This window comes from Balearica regulorum, chromosome 2, assembly GCF_011004875.1.
Source record: "Balearica regulorum gibbericeps isolate bBalReg1 chromosome 2, bBalReg1.pri, whole genome shotgun sequence".
In the NCBI taxonomy this organism is placed as follows: Eukaryota; Metazoa; Chordata; class Aves; order Gruiformes; family Gruidae; genus Balearica; species Balearica regulorum.
The window spans coordinates 57259067-57280092 of NC_046185.1; the positions used below are offsets into that span (position 1 = coordinate 57259067).

At 39.6% G+C, this 21026-nt stretch overlaps 1 protein-coding gene across 14 annotated transcripts in view; it reads right to left on the reverse strand.

Moving 5' to 3' along the window:
* Window positions 1-21026, reverse strand: part of PIEZO2 (piezo type mechanosensitive ion channel component 2) — a 325825-nt gene that overhangs the window by 68342 nt on the left and 236457 nt on the right. For 13 of the 14 annotated variants that reach the window (XM_075744452.1, XM_075744443.1, XM_075744445.1 and 10 more), the window contains 9 exons: window positions 18858-18981; window positions 16960-17210; window positions 16167-16315; window positions 15258-15431; window positions 8227-8456; window positions 5245-5405; window positions 4133-4309; window positions 3833-3958; window positions 1625-1825 (listed from right to left, as the gene is read on the reverse strand). In XM_075744452.1, coding sequence (XP_075600567.1) covers window positions 1625-1825; window positions 3833-3958; window positions 4133-4309; window positions 5245-5405; window positions 8227-8456; window positions 15258-15431; window positions 16167-16315; window positions 16960-17210; window positions 18858-18981 — 1593 coding nt within the window. The remainder of the gene's footprint in view (window positions 1-1624; window positions 1826-3832; window positions 3959-4132; window positions 4310-5244; window positions 5406-8226; window positions 8457-15257; window positions 15432-16166; window positions 16316-16959; window positions 17211-18857; window positions 18982-21026) is intronic. The other variant, XM_075744447.1, reaches the window with a different exon arrangement.

The following is a 21026-nucleotide window of genomic DNA, read 5'->3' on the forward strand; positions in this document are numbered from 1 at the left end:
AACAGCAACCTCCTCCATCCCACCCCAACATCCCAAATTTTCAATACTCTTCTATGAGTGTCAACTACATGAATACAGCACTGAAGCTGTGTTCCATTATGTGATATCTGAAGATATGGAATGGAAAGATATCTAAAGATACGGAATGGAAAGAGTGTTGTCACAGCAGCCTATATCTGAAATGTTTAATTGTTGCCAAGAAAAGCACATATTACACAGCCATATATTTTGATAGCACTTACAGATGTGAAAAAGAAGAGGAGCCATTAAGAATAACAACAACTAAAATATATCCTTATGTGGGAACCAGACAAAAAGTAAAGGGATTTAGGCCATAGAACTTCTCTTGGTTATAGACAAATCCAGTCAAATGCTGTAAGGCACCTTTAGCTCTTCATTCTTCTAAAGGCTTTGCATCCCACAGCATTTCTGTTCTCTGGCTCCACTCAAAGTAGTCCCTTCACTCAGCGCCATGAAGCATGTTTTCAAATTTAGTGAATAATTCACAGTGAATCATTTATTCAGTGCACTTCACTATTTTGATTGTCTCCCTCCTCAGATTAGGATGAGGTTAAATTTATTTCCCAAAGGAAATAGTTTGCTGATTAATTTTAATTTTCACTCATTGTTAATCCTCAGACTGGCTTTGAACAGTTTACTCTGTTTATCAATAGCAAGGGGTGGTAGTGTTTAATAGATAGATCAAGAGCATTATTATGATTAGATTTGGGATGTATGAGCCTAGGAGTTGCCTTCTTCAGATAGCCATAGAAATTTGTGAAAAATCACTATTTCTACAAACATTTTTAAAAGTGCATTTTGTGTGTCTGTGAACAAACAGATGATGTAAGGGAATGAGAGAAAGTTTTCCTTTTTTTTTTTTTTTTTTTTGCAGCACTTGTTCAGCAATAGCTTGTCTTCAAAGCAGGTTCAGTTCTGATGTTTTTTGCTGGATTGGGTGAAACAGATAGAAGGAATACATTAGCTGAGCCTAAACCCCAGCAGTCTGGGCCTCTGCTGCTAGCAAACAGACAAGCAGATCTTCTACTAAGACACCCACTAGATATTTAGAATGCATCATGAATCTTCAGAAAAATCCCTCCAGTCCTTTGTACCTGCATCTCATAATTCTCTGTTTCTTGTCTACTGAAAAGTTCTTTGGAGAAAGAACGTTGTCTTACACCAGTGGCACAAAGCATCAATAACCTTCGCTGGAGCTCTTGTTCCTTGAGATAGCTAACAGCTATAGTAACAAGTATAAAAAAAAGGATGCATTTGTGCAGCCAGAGGCAAAAGCAGCTTAGAAACGTTTAAATAGACACAATGGCCTGCCAGCCCCTGCTTTCCTTTTCTGCTTCTGTGTGTGTGCATGAGAAGCTATGCTTCAATTCTGTCTCTTGTCCCATCTGTTATCCCTTTTGTTGAGCTATAAATAAGACATACACAAAAAAAAGCAAGAGGAAAACCACTCCTAGCAGATAGACAGCAACTGTAGCAAGGTCTAACATGAGTGATGACTAAGAAGCATCCAGCTTCCAAACATAGTTCAAGCTAGTATTCAAAAATAACACAATGAAAAGGTTTGGAATGATAGTCTAAAGAAAATTAATATATAGTGATTTACCTCCAAACCAAACTTGTAGAAGAAATAGTTTATGAAATACTTGACACAGTTTACCAGTCCATCATCCAGATGTGCTCTTGTAATATCATGGAAAATGGTTTTTGTCACAGGTGTGGTAAGATTATTTCGACATCTGTAGTACTCTTGATGACGGTAGATTGTAACTTCAAAAGCCAAAATAGCCAGCATCAGTAAGTTGTTCTACGGGAGAGACAATCAGAAGAATATTAAATAAAAAACAAACCCACAAAAAGCTATAAAATTTTCTGATAAGCATAAACCCATGAATACTAAAATGGATGTCACCACTAAATGCTTCTGCACTCCAGGATGCACTGGCACCTGTTCCCAGCTACTATCACTGAAACAAATTAAGATTCCTACCACTTCTTGGATTTTGATGAAACACACTGACTTGCAGAAGATACATTTAAAGTCATTAATTAAAAAATACTATAATGAACAGTACTTGTGGAAACGAAGGGGAGGGAAAATGCATTGACCCATCTATGTGCCCTTTCATGTTTCATAGCTTTTCTTAAGATATCGTACTTTGCTTTGCAGGAGATAGAGGATACAAGCATACACAAAGCAATCTGCAGGAGTACAGCTGGCAAGTGCTGACTTCCTAAAACTGGAAGGATGCTGGGTAGTGCAAATATATCCTGGATACACTTTTGAATGAACATTCTATCTGCCAGTCTTCACTCAGACACAGCTCCTCCTGTCCCAAAGCCAGACAGACTGGGATGCAGTCTTGAGCGGCTCTGAAGTGAGGTTTTTTTTCTCTCAGGTGGGAGATCTGCCCTATGTTTAATGGAAATTAACCCACTCCAAAAGTGGGTTAAAAAGACCACCTCAGAGAAAGTCCCTCAAGGAAGCCATAACTGAAGCTGAAGAGGCAACCTCTAGATCTCTGTTCACTGAGAAATATTTGGGACAAGAATGTCCTGAGACAGGTGCCACTGTTGGGGGTTTTTTTTGTTTGGATTTTGGGGTTTTTTGACAAGAATTATTTTTGTTTTCTATCCCTGGGCTTCCTGTTGTTGTTGGGGAGAGTTTTACACAATCTACCATACATAGGCTCCTCACTTCAACACTGCAGACATTCTGAATGTCTGTTATTAAAGGGACATAACGGAAACACACTGAGACATGAAACTTGGGACCTTCAGGTCTAGCACTGAATTGAATTCCTCTATGTAGAGGAATTTTATTTGAAAACTCAATGAAAACCTTCCTAGAATAATTTCTAATCCTAAAGTATTATTTGTTTATAGCTGTAAAGCTCCTAGCATCAAGCCAGACACCACTAGGCAACTTCACTCTCCATGAAGAACTCTCAGGTCAGTAATTGCTCTTCCCCACATATATTCTTAACTGTGGGAGGCACATGGCTAAGGGACTGAGAGGCTGAGGTGCTACCAGGGCCTGATACATTGCTCGCCAGAGCTTAGCGAGTCTTCCCTACACAAACAAAGCACACAGAGGTAAGCTCTCAGGGAAGGAAGGAGAAATAAATCTAGTTAGATCAAAACTTGTTTTTGTTCAGGCAAACAAATTTCTGACAACCTTAAAAACTGCGTATATAAAATTTTAGAGACTCTTGAAATTAAGAAGAGACATGCAAGGTTTCCCTCTGGGAGCTGGCACAGTTATATTGTAAGTAGGGTTTTTTTAATCAAGATAGGAATAATAAAACATTGCTCACAGGCAGCAACCAAAACCAAGAAAAAACCCAAAAGACATCCACTTACTAGTGTCTGAATGAGTTATTCCCTTAACTGATTATATTCTCTAAGCTGTGGCTAAGGAATAAGCACTTAAAAAAATTAACTGCTTATAGCATATACTGTCATTCAAGGTAATTACTCCAATTAGACCCATCAGTCCTTTGCTACCTGAAAGTGATGTACCTCTTAATTACTTAGAGTTCTTAAATATATCATTTCTTAAAGTGCTTTTAACAGGTGGTAGAGTCAGAAAGCCATATTTCTACAGGCAGATTATCTTAATTGGTACCGAATCCCTTCTGGAAATGTCCTGTGTAATGGATATGGCTTTCTGCTGTCTCTTCCCCTCTGTACTTCCCTATTATCAATGGCTTGCATTACTTTTTTGTGTGTGTGTAGTAGATGAGATTTTAAAGACATTGTTAATTTCATCACAAATAAGAAAATATTCGATACAGATAATTAAAGAAGTTACCCTTAAGTACACAAGCAGGGGATAAGACTTTCTCAATCCAACCCACTCTGCAGGATCAACTGGCCCACTGTAGAGGACTGAGGTTTTGAGTTCTTCTAAATTGACCTTAGTTTCATTCTCTCCTGGCTAAACAGAAAATGCAACAGTTCATAAAAAATGAGTTTAAGGCTACTTGTCGAATGATAATCGACAATAATACATCAGGTGAACTGTAGTTTTCAGTAATTGATATGGTTCCTTTTGCTCTTCTTCATTGAAGAAGGCAGTAATCAAACCTTTTTAATATACACTTGTACTCACCAATGTACAGTTACTGGAAAAAGTGCTGGGATCAATAGAAGTGAGCTGGTACAACATTTTGCAGACAATAATCACACATGTCCAAACAGTGCAGATACTTGATGCCAATGGGCGAAACTGAGCATATGGCAAAGCAAGAGCCCAGGCAATTAAAAACACAAAGTTAAACAGAGACACCTGAAAACACAAAAACAGGATGGAAATTACGTGGAGTAACAAGAGAACTGAGGAAGTCTGACCTTTTCCATAGTAATTTAAAAAAAAAAAAAAAATCAAAAGAAAGGGACATAGAGAAACTGTGAGAAAAATACTGAAAAAAAGTTACAACAATATTCACAATCACACAGACACAAAGTGGTAAGTGAAGAAGGAAAACCTTAATAGTCAGTTTAAGAAGAATGTTATCTCCTACATAATAGTAATACTGTTAGACCAACAAAACTGCACACCCACCCTACAAACAGACATGAAATACAAAGGACCACATGCTGGTTCTGCTGCTTTAGTACTCATGAAACAAAGAGATGATACAGATTCATGTGTCTGTGGAACCCACTTTCATCCTCTTGACCTTTTTCCCCCAGAAGATGTGAGAAAAAGGTTGTGGTTTTTTTTGGTTTTGTTTTTGTTTTTTTTTAGTGAATCCTGTCCTACTACTCTGTTTTAGAAATGGCTATGTCAGGCAGAGAACTCATGCTGCCCACACCACAGGCACAGCCATGTTCCTGTTTCCTCAGCACCAGACCCAGTTTAATTAATTTTCCTAGATGTTCCATCCCAACCCTTTTCTACACCCTCCATATCCAGATGATGCCCATGGCCAGCTTGAGCAGTGGAGGGATTATATCTCCTGAGTCCAAAGAATTAGACTAATAAAAACCTTAATATCTGGAGAAAAGGGGAGGGCTGAGAATATCTAGGCAGATAGAATATCACTGTGGAGAAAGACGTTAAGGCAGATCCCCAGCAGCTGTCAAGCCCAGATGGATCTCACAATTTCAGTGAGGTCTGACATGAGGAAATCATGTCCCTACACTCAGGTGTTCCACTGCACAGCAGATGCTGACAAGCCTCCACCATGGGTAAGATTTTGACAGTGGGTGTTTACTTGCCTCTTTCACTGTGACCCAGATGATGTAAGAGGAAACGATTTTGATGATGTGTAGCTCCAACAGCCACCACACAAAGACTTGCATCTTATGAAAATACTCCAGGAATTTCAGAAACAGCACTGTAAGGCGGTCGATCACCAGATGCCACTTGTTCCTTAAGTCTGCAGAGATGTTCAAGCAGAACCATTGGGAGGAGAAAAACAGAAGATCTCTGTAAAAAGGCATGGTCCACTGGACAACAATGAGCTTTCTACTTCTAGGCCTTAGAGTAAGACAAGAAGGAGTTTAAAGGTATGGCTCAGTAACTAAGACAAAATGGGGTTGAGGCCCACTCAGCTGTGGTGCTTTCCCTTCTGACCCACATTCACTGAAAGGATTCCTCACTTCAAAAGTGGTGGTGGTTGCTTCCCTTGTCAATTCAGCTTTTATTCCCCTCTAGCAGAGCCCATCTTGGGCTCCATTTTCCTCTAGTATCTTTGGACCTAAGCTTAGGGATCCCATTCAGGAACTAGATCTGAGACACTCCAGCCCTGGCCAGCTCAGAAAGAATAGGATTTTGTTTTACATCTGAAAGCTATGGACCCAGTCTGTTTTCAGAAAGCACAGACTACTGCTATTCAGAAAGCTTTTCAGCCAGCCTGGAAGAGATTCATGCACACTAGGAGTTGGGTTCTTGTCACATGGGTTGAGACAGCTATACTATAGATGTCTTCATATGTCAGAGTTATCTAAACTGCCTTGCAAACAGCACACCCTCCTAGAGTGCCATCCCAGGACAGACATCTAACTCAGGCAAGGCAAATGGTAGTCCAGTTGAATTTTTCTCTCATTTGAAAAGGGAGCTTTAGCAAGTTAAGATCCTGAAGTTGGGTGAAAGTATCTCTTCGCAGACAGTATTTTGCTAAAAAAGCCATCGTCCCAAATAATACTCCAGCGAGCAAGTACGTGTAACAACTATTACATATGAGTATATATGACAATACATATGCTGAACAGTGCTCTCTAAGTGCTGCCTTTGCTTGTGGGCTGGCTATAAAATGGTTTTACCGGGCTGGTATATATTAGTGTAAAGTCTTCACACTGTATTAGAGGTTTCAGAAGCATGTTGGAGATTAGGAAGGATTTTGCATGCTGTGAGAACATTCTTACAGTTAACATCAGAGATGGAAACATTTGCAACTGACACCAAAATACATCATTGTCTAAGCTGGTAAAAAATGCAAAGGAGTTACCAGCTTCTGTACATAATTAGTTGAAATTATCTGGTTATTTTATATATAAAGTAAACCAAGATGGTTATTCTGTGCATATTTGTGTGAAGAACATCCATGCTTGTGTGAAAAAGCAGACTTTAGGAATACTTGACAACCAAATTCCATTTTTTTTTTTCCTCTTCTGCCCTTTATTATCCAACCACAACTTAGAAAATCCTAATATAAATGCTGAGTGATGTAAATCCCATGAGTAGATAATTAAACTAGACAAATTAATTAAGCTATAGAACTTTAATCTTGCATGTGTCCTTTTAGAGGTGCAATGATTGTATTTAAGGAAAGTATAGAATTAGATGTTCTCACTCATTTTTTCATTGCATTTATTTTAATTTGCAGTGTTGCCACCATGCAAGGTATATCTAGACAGTGCCCAGTAAGTGGAGCAAGCAGATAAGGGACTGTAGCAAGCTCTGTCTAGCATGTCCAGGCACTACATGCACAGGGGATAAAATATAGGCCTGATTGCATCCATTGAAAAATTGTACCTCACTGTGTAATAAAGTCTGCACACACAAACTTGTTAATATAATGTCAAAACTCCAGCCACATGGATATAGAAAAATGATAGAACTCTTCGGTAGAAACAAATGCACGTACAGCTTGAAGACGGATCACACATGGCAAGCAGCACCTCGTGCTATTGCCAAGCCCCACTCGCTGCGGTGCAGAAGGGGGCCCGGGGAGAAGGCTGCAGCTCTCCCCTTCCCTGCTTGCGTGTGTCGCTGCACAGCATGACCTCCACTGGCTCTGGCCTCTGTCCCCAAGCCCTTCCAGCATGTAGGGATGGCCAGAGCACAACAAACTCATCATCGCTCATGAGAGCTGGCCAGGAAAGGTTTCCATGGCCCATGAACACCTCTGTGAGGGAAGACATCCCAGCCAGGAAAGGTAAATAGTTTCAGGTCAGCTTCCTGGGGGAGCTAAGCCAGATGCGCTGCCATTTTGCCTCAACAAAGACCCTGTCCTGATTTATGTGTGACAGTTCTGTGAATATTGGCATGAGCAACTAACTCTGTGGTAAGGCCATTTCCAAACAATACAGCTTCCTTGAGTGTTAAATGCCCTTCTCCGGTTTTCACTCATGGCTCATATTCCAAACTGAGTTACGGAAATAATTCATGTTAGGAGTTCATCCTAGCAGTATCAAGGATGACAACATCAGCCTTTCCCATGTCTGCTCTTAGGCATTTTTATGTTCATGTGGCATCAATTACACATTCCATATTCAGAAGTGAAAAATATGACACTAATGTACACATGAATAATGAAGCAAAGCCATTGGGACTTCTGGAGTGGAGTGCCTTAAAAGCATCTAGTATCAGAGATTAAATATGTACGTGTATTTTCTTTATGATAAAGAGATTTCACTCTAAAGCAGTTCTTAGGATTTGGGGCAACCTCCTATTAATCCAACCCAGACCACCTAGAAGAGTTCCCTCCTGAAGAAAGAGGTGGGTTTTTTTTTTTTGTTTTCAACCTCTCAGCATCCTACAGAAACAGTGTGATTTTTCCCTAGAAGAGACCATAGCCTGTTGACTAATTGACAAATAGCTATCTGCTCAGTTCGGGCTCTTTCGGCAAAGACTGTATGTAAAATTAGAAGGAAAACCTGACGATTAAAGTGAGCAGGGATGACCAAGAATGAATCATCTGTTGCCACTGTTAACTAAGGCTGAGGAAGGTAAAATTTGCAACCTGTGGAACTTACCTGTAGTTTCTTCTTCCTCTGATTCATTGTCTTCATCATCATCATCTTCCTTGTCATCTTCCTTTTCTTCTTCTTTTCCTTTTTCGACCCTCCCTTTCCCTCCCTCCCCCTCTGGCTCTTCTATTCTTTTCTCACCAGCCTCTTCCAGCATTTTATCCTCTTCCTTTTCTCTGCTGGCTGTTAAATTCATCATAGTTATGTCAGGTAGGCTTCCATCTTGGTGTACCAGTCTGTTGGTAAATAGTAGTATGTCAGCAAACTGAGCAGTAATGACATTGCAGTCTTTTTCTTTTTCAAGATGTATAATTAGAAAAAATAAACCGTTCATGGAAAATGCCTTAGAAGTGGAAAAGTTAATGATTCTGGTACTTTCTCCAAACACACACTGCAAATTGAGTTGGAATGTATTAGTAACTACTTCTCACTCAGATACTAATGGTTAGTTAGTAATGAGTGGTATTGACACTTAAACTTGACATTTTCCCCACTGGAGAAAATGGTCAGAGTTTAAGATGCAGAAGCATGAAATGACATTGTTTAAGAGGAAACATTTCATGACTTCATAGGGGACTTACTCATTTTGGTGGTTTGGTATTTTTTTCTTGAGGCTGCTCAAAGTAATTGGAATAGAAAGAAAAAGGGAGATGAGAACAGAGGGGTTACAGAAGAAGGTCATTGACAAATATGTCATGCTACATCACAAGTCATAAAGCATTCTCCTACTCCATCTGCAGAAGCCTTCTGATGCCAAGAGCATGCCATCATGACATTCACAGGGTGCTTCTATAAAGAAACATGGAATTGCAGCACAGATGGAAAGAGGTCAACCTATTTACACCAGTGCTAAACATGGTCAATGCTGTACCATGCTGCCAGTAATGCAGCTGAATCATCACAAGTATCTGACTGATTACTGTAAATGTGTTTCCACCTTCTTCCAATTGAAAGGTGCAGCTGGGAAGCCAAGGAATTTGCAAACGTTCTTCCAGTGATAGGCTTAGGAACAAATGAAAGCAAAAATTTCATGGCTGTGGCTCCAGTATCTTTTACCATGTCTGTCTTCGATAGTGCCATTCATTCTCTCTCTTTTCTGCATCTCACAGAGAATTTTGCTTGAATTTATAAATCTCTCTTACTAAATCTATTAGTAATTTTCAGACTACCAAAACTGAGATACATGGAAATGGTACTTCTCTGTTGTCATGGTGCCAATTTTTATGAGATTTATCCAACATATATCTTTTCTTTATTGAGAAAAGACACACTCTCTTATGGCTTCAGATACTTTCTTCCCCCCACCCCCCAAGCTGTGCTGTTGGGACTCACCTCCGATATTTGCAGAAAAGCCACTTTTCCTAATTCCTGATCCTATGTGCTTTGCTGAGCATAACTTTTATTCCATGAATAGTTCCTTTGAATAAGACTTCTTGCAATAATGTCTCCCTTTGGCAAGTGCATATCTATATGATCAGGTCACTAAATGTTTAGTTATGCTATTGAAGTTACTACACTCAGCATACTTTCAAGCACCTGTTAGACTGTTCCTGGACTAATGCAATGAACTTTAATATGCTACAGTACCTCAGGGCTTTATTTTTCACAATGTGAAATTCTGGCATATTACCATTTAGACAGGAAAATCTGCCAGTTTTAGCTAGGATTTTTACAGTTCACAAGACTAAAAATCTAGATTCAACCATCTGATCATCAATAAAGAGCATAGGCCGAGCAGTTAATGAGAAGGTCAAACAAGCAGAATTATTTTTCCAATATTTGGGAGTTGCAGATGGATACTTCTTCAAGATGGATACTTTGGTGGCTCAAATGAAGGAAAAGCTACAGAAACTTGACTAAACAATCCTGAATTAGTAACATCATAGCAATTACCAAAAAGCAGAAAAGGTGGCTTAAAAGTAGAAGTTTAACAAGACAGTCAAGCACCAAATAATCTCTCTGAATAAACACATTTATGACAATGATTGCTAAAATCCCTCATCATGGATTGGGCTACAAACCTGAGTGACCAATAATCTGAAAATCTCTTATACTCAAAAATATATTCAGTAGCTTTGTCTACTGAAAATAAGGGGGTTTGGCCTGATATACTTTATTTTCATATTTAAGCTAGCATACATACTGAAAGGATATTCAAATCTCTGTAAAATGACTAAACATAAATAAAATGACATAATCTAACTTGGCATATCTACCTAAAACTCTAATAATGTACCAACAGGGCGTCATGTATAAAGAAAAGAGAATGAATTTTCAGTTCAGTTCAAATGTTAGGGAGATCCTCAGTTACTATAAATCACCAGAGCCCGTTTAAAAGGCAATGTTCCATGAAATGAAAGTATCCATATAATCGGACAGGTTTTGCACACGTGCAATTGCATTGATTTTAATGAGATATCTTCCCAACTGACTTTTATAATGGAAAAATCTACATTCACACTGGTGTAAATCAAGGACTTAATGACTTACCTCAGCACAAACTGGACAGAAACACAGTAACCCTATAGGATTTTATATGAGAGGACTCATCTTTCTCTTATTCATATAACTCCCATTCATATCCAGGAGATGATACAGAAAGTGATGGGGTTATAAAGATAGGTACATGCAATATATATACTTGATAAAGTCTCAGCATCAGCTCAGTTTTCAATATGTCGGCGCTTAGTTCTACTGTCATCAGTAGCCTTGAGCACGGGACCGTGTGCTCAGAAGATCCGAGGCCTCATAAAAAGCCCTGCCCATTATTCAAAAAGTTTGCCTACTTGGAATCTTTCTTCCCAAACCTCCTCATTTATTGCTAAGGCTGTTGTTCCTCTTTTTTTTTTTTTTTTTTTTTCTCTCCTTTCTCACTATAAGATCACGTGGTATCATGTAACAGATAACACTGAGGTATCAGGACATAAAAACTGCACTAGTTTAGAATATCTAAGACCAGCTACCCATACAGGTGTCACAGCTAGTCAGGTGTGACTTCAAGGTGAAAAGCACATCCTGGTGGGAAATTATCAGAAATAACACAAAGGTATTGTGTCTGATACTTAGGAAGGGAAATAACTAACTAATAATGCAGACAACGAGCCTTGAAGGTACAGCCACTAATGCTTTTAACTGAGAGCATTTCTTACCCTCAAATTCATTAAATAGGAATTCAGTAGTAGGAAGTATACTAGTAGACCTAGTTTTAGGCACCAAAGCAATTTCAGAGCCACTAAAATCAGGCGCGTGTCCCAGGTCCTTGCTGGACTACTAGTACTTTCATCTATTTGTAATTTGCTAGAGCAGAAGATTAATAACAACTTACTGGATGCATTATGAAGCATCTTTTGCTTTTCATAATTTTTTTGCAATCAGTTTATGAATTGCTTGAGACTTTCTGTTCCAAAACAATTTCTCAAGTATCTGTCACGCACAGCCTTAATAATAGAAAGCTTTCTGCTCTGCAGAACACTAGTGACCCATCTCCTGAATATTCAGCATGCAAGATTCAAACTGAGCACACAGTGCCATACCTCTATTGGCAGGACCCTGAGTGCTTTCCCTCCCCTTGCTGGCTGGTATGTGCTAGGATGTGTGGCCAAGCCTCAGTGCAGGGGGTCCCTCTCCTTCCTTTGGGAGCTGGTTTCATGCTGAGGCTCTTGTGCCTACATCGCGGCTGCATCGCAGCTGTGTCTGCGCCTGCTCCCATGCCTCCCTGGCCCTAAGCCTGACGCAGACTGACTCCCCGCCTTCACCTCCAAGCTGGATCACCTCTATGGACTTGCTGGGAGCTCTCCAGGCTGTAGGTGACCCTCGTTACTGTCTCCAGATCTGATCCTCACCCTCAGTTGCTGGTTCCCGTTCTTGACTCCCCATGGGGGGAGCCCAGCCTTGCCTCCTGACCCACAGAAGACCTTCTAATCTTGGAGCTGATTAAACAAAAGCCCACATTTACTCCAGTCAAATATTTTGAAAGAAATCTACTTTATGGAACTGTTTTCAAGATGCCATCCCAAATGGGATGATGACGACGGCAATATGGACTTCTGTATTTTGGCTCCTGCAGCACCCAACGCAGCCTATGAATTAATACCCTTAGCATGCAGGGGTTTCAGTGTACTGCATGTTCCATTTCTGTCTCTGAATCGGGAAATCTCAGTCTGTACAAACTCATAATACACACTGCATATTTAATTGACTTGGCTCTCATATTCCCTTTCTTAGGTGCTTGTGAGGAAGACAGGGATGTATGTCTCTGTGTCTGTGTCTGTGTGCACATGCAAGCATTCACCTTTCCATGCACAAACAAAGGGTAGATAAACGAGCCTCCTCAACCAAGTCTGTTGTTTGCAGCCAATTACAAATAGCACCAATTATTCCTGTATTGAGGCATGGGCAAATTTTAGAGAAGAATTCCCAGCTGGAAGATAAACTCACAACATATACATATGCAGGAGAGATGTGTTAACTGCTTCACCAGCTGAAGGAGACTACAATACCTGAACAACATCATCTCCCTGCTTACTTCATTGTACTGTGCAGCAAGAACATTCTTTGTCTTAAGGCAATTAATAAGTAACAAAAAAGTTAAGGTGTATTTGTTTTAAAGGAAAGGAAGAACTGAAGTACCCACCTATTAATTATTAGATAAACACGGCCATTGACTTTGGCATGGCTATGAGGTGGGAGATGAAAGCACAAGAATGCATGAGATGAAAATGGGAAATGAATTAGAGAGAGAGAAAAGGAAACCATTAAATAGGAATGAATGCACTTTCCTGTCTACCAAGAGACATTGTCATAACAATACCATTGTCATAACAAAGCACAATCTGAAAGCTTAACATACACCATGCAGCAAAAAGTCCAGGAAGCTTATAAACACAATACTTAGACATTTAGACCGTATGCAACTTCAGTTAGAATTGCAGGTTCTTTTCACAGACCCAAAAATGTGAGAACAGTCTCTACTGCTTTATTTCAAGTAAGTATCAGAATATTCTGAGTTTTTTAAAAAATAGCTACTTTGCTTCTTTTTTATCTAAAGGTGATTATAATGGAGCATCATACCATAGAAATATGCCTTGCAGCCTTTATCTCTGCCATACCATAATTCATGGTGCAGCAAGGAAATGGGCTTGGGAAGACCTAATCAGAGCATTTTTCTTTCTCTTGCAGATGTAAAATTGACCTTTATAAATCACCTTTGTAAATAGTGAGAAGCGCCTCACTCTGCCAGTTCCAGAGTGCCAGTTTTTGTTCCCTCTGTTTGCATCTGGCAGAGCCTTACTCTTGAACTCTGCAAACTTTGCTCATGTGAAGCAGCATCTTAACACGTGAACAGCCTCAGCAATTTTAACAAGACTCTTCAGTTAGTTAGACACAAACATAATACCACAATCGTACACAGCAGTTCAGGGGCAGATGGAGGAACTGGATCTGCTTTCCCTATTACCTTCATGACTAGCTCTTACCTCCTGTGGTTGTTGAGTTCTGTCTGCTTACTCAAAACTGAGGTTTAGTTTCTTTACTTAATTTTTTTTGTTTGTTGCAAAAGAAGCAGCAAAAAAGCAGTTTTGAAAGGTAAACTAGCTGTTGAATGAATGCTAGTGTTTCCAAAGCAAAAGGGAAAATGAAATTTTAATGGCTTTGTAAGAAAATTGCACACACACATATATGAGCCTTTAATCTGTGTTTTAATTGTCCCTGCAACTTATTTCTATTGCTAGCATTACTGTTAAGCTGGAGCTGGTTGTTGTGGTAGTTCTTATCCAGCTTTACACTCAATACAAATGTCAGCTGCACTCTCATCCTGAAGCTTTGAACTATAAAGTTGGCTGATGCTCAGTACTGATTTATCACATCAAGAGGGAAGAAAACAGCTGGATCTTCATATGCCAGGCATTGATTATGGTAATACAAACCAGAAAAAGTTCTGATTTGGGCATTGGACACACTTGTGAAAGCTTCTGAGGAGGAACAAACAATATACATGGCAACTGTGATTTTGCAATACTGTAAAATTGCAAATGTAGCACATAGACCACATTTAGGAGTTAAAAATATCAAGCTACCTATCTGACAGCTCAATACAATTTAGTACACATTTAGACTTAAGAACCCAGCAATACAGTAGCAAAAAAGCCAATGATATCACATGATCCTCTTCACCTGCCACTTCCATAAAAAGCCTGGTGTGACAACAAATGTCTACTTTCAGCACCGTATCTCAAGGTTACTTGCTCCTAGCAAAAATGTCACTAGCTACTGAGAAAATCTACATCCTACAACCTTCTTTTCTGATACTAGTCTTTGCTTTTCTTTTTTTTTTTTTCTCTCAACAGGACCCTGAAAACATTTTGTGTCTTCAGTTTCCAAGGTCAGGTACATTTTTATGCAGGAGAACACTGAAGAGTTAAACACAGGAAAAATGAGGTCCCAGAATCATGCAAAAATGCTAATGAACTTCTTGATGAGATCACTGAAATGTCTCAAAGAGCTAGCATAGCCAAGGGTCTGTACTTTAAAGAGTGACCACAAGTTTGGGATTTTTCCATTTCAGAAGTTCAACTTTACAAAAAGGCCTAATTGTCCAATGCAAATGTGGTATTTGCTAAAAATCTCCCAATCTTCATTTGGCCCTCAAAATGGACATTGAAAAACAGAGGTGACCCAAATTAAAAGCTATTTTTTCTATTATTGACAGGCACACATAGCAATTAAGCATTTAACTCCCATTAAAGGTCAAAGACAATGAGATAAATAAATAACTATTATCGGTACCTTTGAAAATGCACCCCAAAATGAAAAAGTTTGATGTGTAGGGGAAAGTGGGGGAAGACAGATACTTTGGTTGGGATTTGTTTAGTGGGGTGCTGGATACTAAAGGACGTTGATTATTTTTTCCTCTCTTCTTTTTAAAGTAGGTAGTCATAGCAAAGGCAAATAACATCTAATGAAAAGTGAGCATTACGAGAGAGTCAGAAACAGTATTTTCATACAGATAATGAATAGCTCCGTTTACTTTGTTTCTTTACCTGTAGATAGTGTTGTCCTGTTTGCTGGTTACAGCTTTTAAATCAGTGAGCTGGAGAAATCGGTCATGGAAATAGTGAAGGTGTAAAATACATGCCAGCAGGAAGGAGGTGGGGATAAAGATGCGTGTGAATAGCTCAGCCACAGAAAACTGTTTTAAGCCAAGGTCCGCTAGTCTGGAAAAAAAAGTAAGCCACTAAGTCACCTTTTCACACCAAAATATTTTCCTTGCCATGAGATCTTATTACTAATCATTTGCAATGGGAAATAAGGGGCTGGTACTTGTTATGTGTTTTTAGTTCTTTAAACTATTCTAAACTGGTGCATTTCACAATGCAAATATCTTGCACTTGGACTCAGTAATGTAGAGAGAAACATTAAATTAATCAACCCTGCCACAGATCTCTTGAACCAGATGAGTTGTCTCTGCCTGAAAGTCCTGCACTGGAGATCCACTCATTGCATGTATTTTCTCATGTAAACACCTGTTGAGAAATGCCCAACGCATCATGAGGAGGAAGAAACTCAGCCTTGCTCATTAGGAGGGCAGGTCCACCTTCATCAGCTCCAGACATCCTGCAAATCTACCCTTAATTTCTCCCCAGATCTTACACCTGTGGTCAAAGAGGTAGAGAGAAGTATTGGCAGTGTACTGGGAACAGGAGTGGTGCCAAGGCCTTGGCAGTGGATGGGAGAAAATACGATTCTTTGAGCCCCTCTCAGATTCTTGCTGATCTCTATTGTTACACCAATAAATCTATGGCTTCAGACCTGAGTGCTTAAAGTCAGCTATGCCTCGGCATGGTCTCACGATGCTTTTCCCTCACAAGAAGGAAGAGTGCTGTCAAAGCACTCCACCACACTGAACTCAAAAGTCCAAAGAAAAAATGAAATTAAACAAAAACGCTTACTTGTTTTCATCCAGGCCCGTCATGTTCTTCCACAACCCAGGGAACGACTCGAACTGGTATGTATAGATGAAGATAAGTACCAACATCGTGTAAACAACCACTGACATCCAGAAGTATTTTAAAATCCTTCTCCACCATTCGTAGTGCACCTGAAAATCACATACTAAAGATGTCGAAACAAGCTGAAGGCAAAGACACTGACAAAAATACTGACAACACCGCACTGGCAAACTAAGACTAAGAATACTGTTTTTCCCAGCTGGCCTGAAGTAAACAATGCTTACCCAACAGCAGCCACAGTTCTTTGAGATACAATTTTTACTCCTGATGCACACCCAAGTACAGACTTTTGTGTAAAAATGTCTGTTGGGACGTGGTCACAGACATAAAGGCCAAGGACAGCTTCAGTCACTCAGCTTCATCACCGTTAGGTGATGAAAGTCCGGGAGAAGAGGGACTCCATGCTCACTGGGGTGAGGAAGCTGTGTGGCTGTGTAGGATGCGCACAGGCTCAGAATTTTCCCACACAGGTACCACAGTTCATGGAGATGTGGAGTCCCAGAGCAGAAGTGTGTACTGTATGCATCTAATTTATGTGCCCTTTGCCTGTCACTGTAATCAAAAGCCAAAGGAGAATTAGTCTTAACCCCTTCAGACAATCTTATTGAGTTGTATCTAACTGAAGAACAAACACACCATTTATGAATTCTGTTTGGACCTACTTTATTACCAAGTTAAAGGTATGAACCATTGTATTCAAAGACGAAATTTAGCTAACACAGTTCTCACGTACCTGATAGAGGGCCACACAGAAGAGGAACAGTACCATATAGATGATTTTGTACATGACAATTCTACCCTCAAAGCTGACAAAGAAGAACATGCCGCCACAGACGTAAATCCAGTACTTGATGAACATAGCCATCACCAGCTTCCCCAGGACTTTCATAATATCCTGTTCATCCTCATCATCCTCTTCCTCCTCCTCCTCCTCCTTCTCCTCCTCCTGTTCTTCTGCCACTTCTCCCTCTTGCAACTCCTCTTCTGCAAATACAGAGTCACATTTGGTCTCTGTTTTCAGAATTTTTAGAAAGAATTGAAATGGGTGGAAACTAAAATCTCTGCACACAATACAAAAACTTAAAACACAATATTCACAAGACTGTATTTCTGAATCATACATGAGTCCAGAGCACGGGAAAGAGTTTTAACTTCACACGAGCTTCAACGTGCTCCTGGAGCCATATGATGCATAGCTACGCATCCCTACCAGACACCCGTCTTCACTTTGTCTGAAATGCAGGCAGCTGTATTGGAAAATTAGAGCCTAAGGGTTGTATAATGGATAACAGTCAAAACACTTTCTATGACAATACCTATACTCCCATGCAAGAAACCTTATAAACTGGAAAACAAACCACCAGAACCACCAGAAACCTCTCATCTTGTGTTTAAAGTTTAATTTCTCATCTTGAGTTTGAACCTCTCATCTTGAGTTTCGTCCTTTAGAGAATATTGTGGTTACCTCCAAAAACCACAGGCAAGAGAAAAAATTGACATAAAACCAAACAAGTTTAAAAAATATAAATGCTGCACTAACACTGCTGTTTTTCAAAGAAACTACCACTTTTCCAGCTTCTTCTGCTGTACCTGAGCCACTGCAGAAAAGACAAGCTGCTTTTGCCCTAAGAAGAGGTCAGGATTCCACAGTTATTAACCTTGTGAGGCTTGCGGAGGGCAGGGTAAGTGACCCCCCAATAGCAAGTACACATAAGCAAGTATCTAGATAACAGGGCTTGTCAAATTCTTAGCACATAGCTGTAATGCTTTTTTTTCACATTAAGAACAATATTGAGAATTCACCATCAAAAGACTTCCCCACTCCTTTTGTCCCACTCATCATCCCTCTTCTCAGACTCTTTCCTTGCCCTTGCCTTGAAAATCCTTGCAGTGTCCAGCTCTGACACTGACCAGACATTTTACTGAGACAAATACTGTAATAATTCAAACAGGAAGCTACATCACTGTTTCCTGGGCTTGCTTTATACCATTTCAGTGAGTTGAACTTGCTCAGATCAACATCCAGAGAATAAAGGACAAGAAAGGTTTGGGGGAACACATGCCCAGTAGCAAAAGAGAGAACAGGCCACCAAGCTGTTAGATGAGCTGAAATTAGCAGTAAACTTTGCTCTCAGGTATGCTTCTGATAGCATGAGCCCCTGTGCTAAAAATATACATGCCTATTTTCCCATTAAAATTAGTAGTCTAACTTCTGGTTTTGTAGAAGTGTTTATGTGCAAACACAACTTCCAAGAATTTAGAAACTGACTTTTCCTATGTCAACTCTTCTCCTGTGGTTAAACTCCTATGGCAATTAATCTGCTGGTTTGAGTTAGGGACACAGGAGTAAAATGTGGTTATTTGGAAGTTCTATGACCTTTCTCAAACGAGTCATGTCAATTATCTTCCGATTATTTTGCAGTTCCTACAGTGAAGAGAATTCTCATTTTATTTGCATTTCTGCAGTTCAAAGATGCTTTACTTTTATATTCTGAGAGATAGTTGCACATGGATTTTCTAGTATCTTCCTTAGTTAATAACAGGTATCTTGCTAATTGCTTTCAGGATTACAAAAATGCTGTAACTGGAACTTCTATAATGACTGAAGGACTAAATTGGATGTGGCTTTACCTTTTTCTTCATTTTCTTCACTTCCAACTTTGACCTCAGATAAAGTAGCTTCTTTTAGCTGAAGTGCTTTTTGTTCAGTGAGGTGTTGCCTAAGCAGTAGCCAGAAAGTAATTGTGAAAAGAATCTGCAAACAAAAATCAAAACAAAAACAACAGACTAATTGTATATCCTAAATCCTGCTAATACAAACATATGTTTTCATAAATTTTGCATGCCTCTGTTTTCTCTGTCTATCAGAAAATGGCAACGATGTCATCAGTATCAAAGTGCATCTTTGTGGAAGTTAAGTCATTTAGGAAACATCTTGCATTAAAAACAACTTTATTTCATTTGCACTTCTCCATTGAGTAGTAACTTTTCACTCCTCATCTTTTCTTAATGGTATTTACCTATATGGTTATATTCTCCCCTGTTCTATTCAGGTTTTAACACCTGTCTTGTAAGTTTAAGGATCTTCTCATTATATATCAATGGGTATAATTTCCATCTGTCCATTTTTATTCATTTTTCCCTTTTTTGCAGGGAAGAAGCACAGGCAGGTGAGTGTATTGTCATTATTGGGGTTTAGTATATAGCCTAAGTCTTTTGATTTAGGTGGTTTGGTGCTCCAGGTGCTTAAAGACAAGTAGTTTAAAAATTAAAAGATTCTTTGTATGTCATTAAGTTACAAAAGACACAGTCAACTGAATATGCCTTGCATTTGGTGCAGTTAGAAGATTTAAGATGGCTCTTAATTCTTTGAAGAGCTTTAAGAGATGATAGTTCCATAACAGCAGTATACCTTAGAAATAAAGAAATCTGTTTAATGAATACTGCATTTCTGTGTTTTGCAAAAAGCTAAAGTCAACAGCTTGCAATACTGAAAGATGGACAAAATTCAGAAAACAGCATGATGCCTAGTCATGAACACTTGATTTACTGTTTACATTCTGCAAAGTTTCCACTGATTTCAGTGCTGTAGAACAAGGGTTATTTCACTACTTTATAAGCTAGAAGAATAAAATCTCAAATAGGAAACATGTTAGAGCCAAGTATTTTGCATACAATAGAATGTCAAGGCCAGTAGTACAATGTAAAGAACTCTCCTGTTTTTCATCTAACCTGCAAGTACTCCATGGGGGAAAGGAGAGCTCCCAGGCTAGCGACAGCTGTTTTCACTGACTCTGTGCCTAACGCTGAGCTGCAGCAGAAGATTGTCAGCCTGTGTAAATTGTCACAGCTTCTCCAGATACCTCCCGGAGCTCTGGCTTTTGCAACACAAACCATGGATATTGTAAACCATGGATTTGTTCTGCAGTGATTAGCTCTGTCTCCCCGCTCCATTTACACCCTGCTCTCTTCGGCATTTCCAGAGCCAGAGCTGGCTCTAAGAAAGCTCAGGGGGAATCTCATCCAATGTCTATAAACACCTGAAGGGAGGGTGCAAAGAGGACAGGGCCAGGCTCTTTTCAGTGGTGCCCAGTGACAGGACCAGAGCCAATGGGCACAACCTGAAACACAGGAGGTTCCCTCTGAACATCAGGAAACACTTTTTTACTGTGAGGGTGACTGAGCACTGGCACAGGTTGCCCAGGGAAGTTGTGGAGTCTCCATTCTTGGGGATATTCAAAAGCCATCTGGGCATGGTCCTGGGCAATCAGCTCTAGATGGCCTTGCTTGAGTAGAGAAATTGGACCAGATGACCTCCAGAAGTCTCTTTTGACCTCAACCATTCGGTGATTCTGTGAAATTTACAGAATGCATTACACTTAGCCTAAAAACACCCACTAGACATCTTTTATTAGTTTTATGGGTGTGGCCTAATCATCATGTATACATAATTTCCTTTCTTGACATCACATAGTTTTAGATAAGCTATTTGATGAATACAGCTAATAAGAAACATTGTCAAAGGGGCTGACATATTAAGACAGCTAAAACCCCTTAGAGATTTACAGAGCCATTGAGAGAAACTGTAGAACTTGTCTTGCAGAACCCTTTGAGCTTAGCTCTCTTACTAAACTAGCCCTACCTTTACGAGAGAAATAATACAGCAGTCACTAATCTTCAAATGCATTAAAGACCCAGAAATGGTTGTCCATAGGGCACTGCCAACAAGGAAAATCACTTACAAAATCACCTTAAATGGTAATTAGGAGTCACAAGGGAAGTGATTCACTTAGCGCAAGG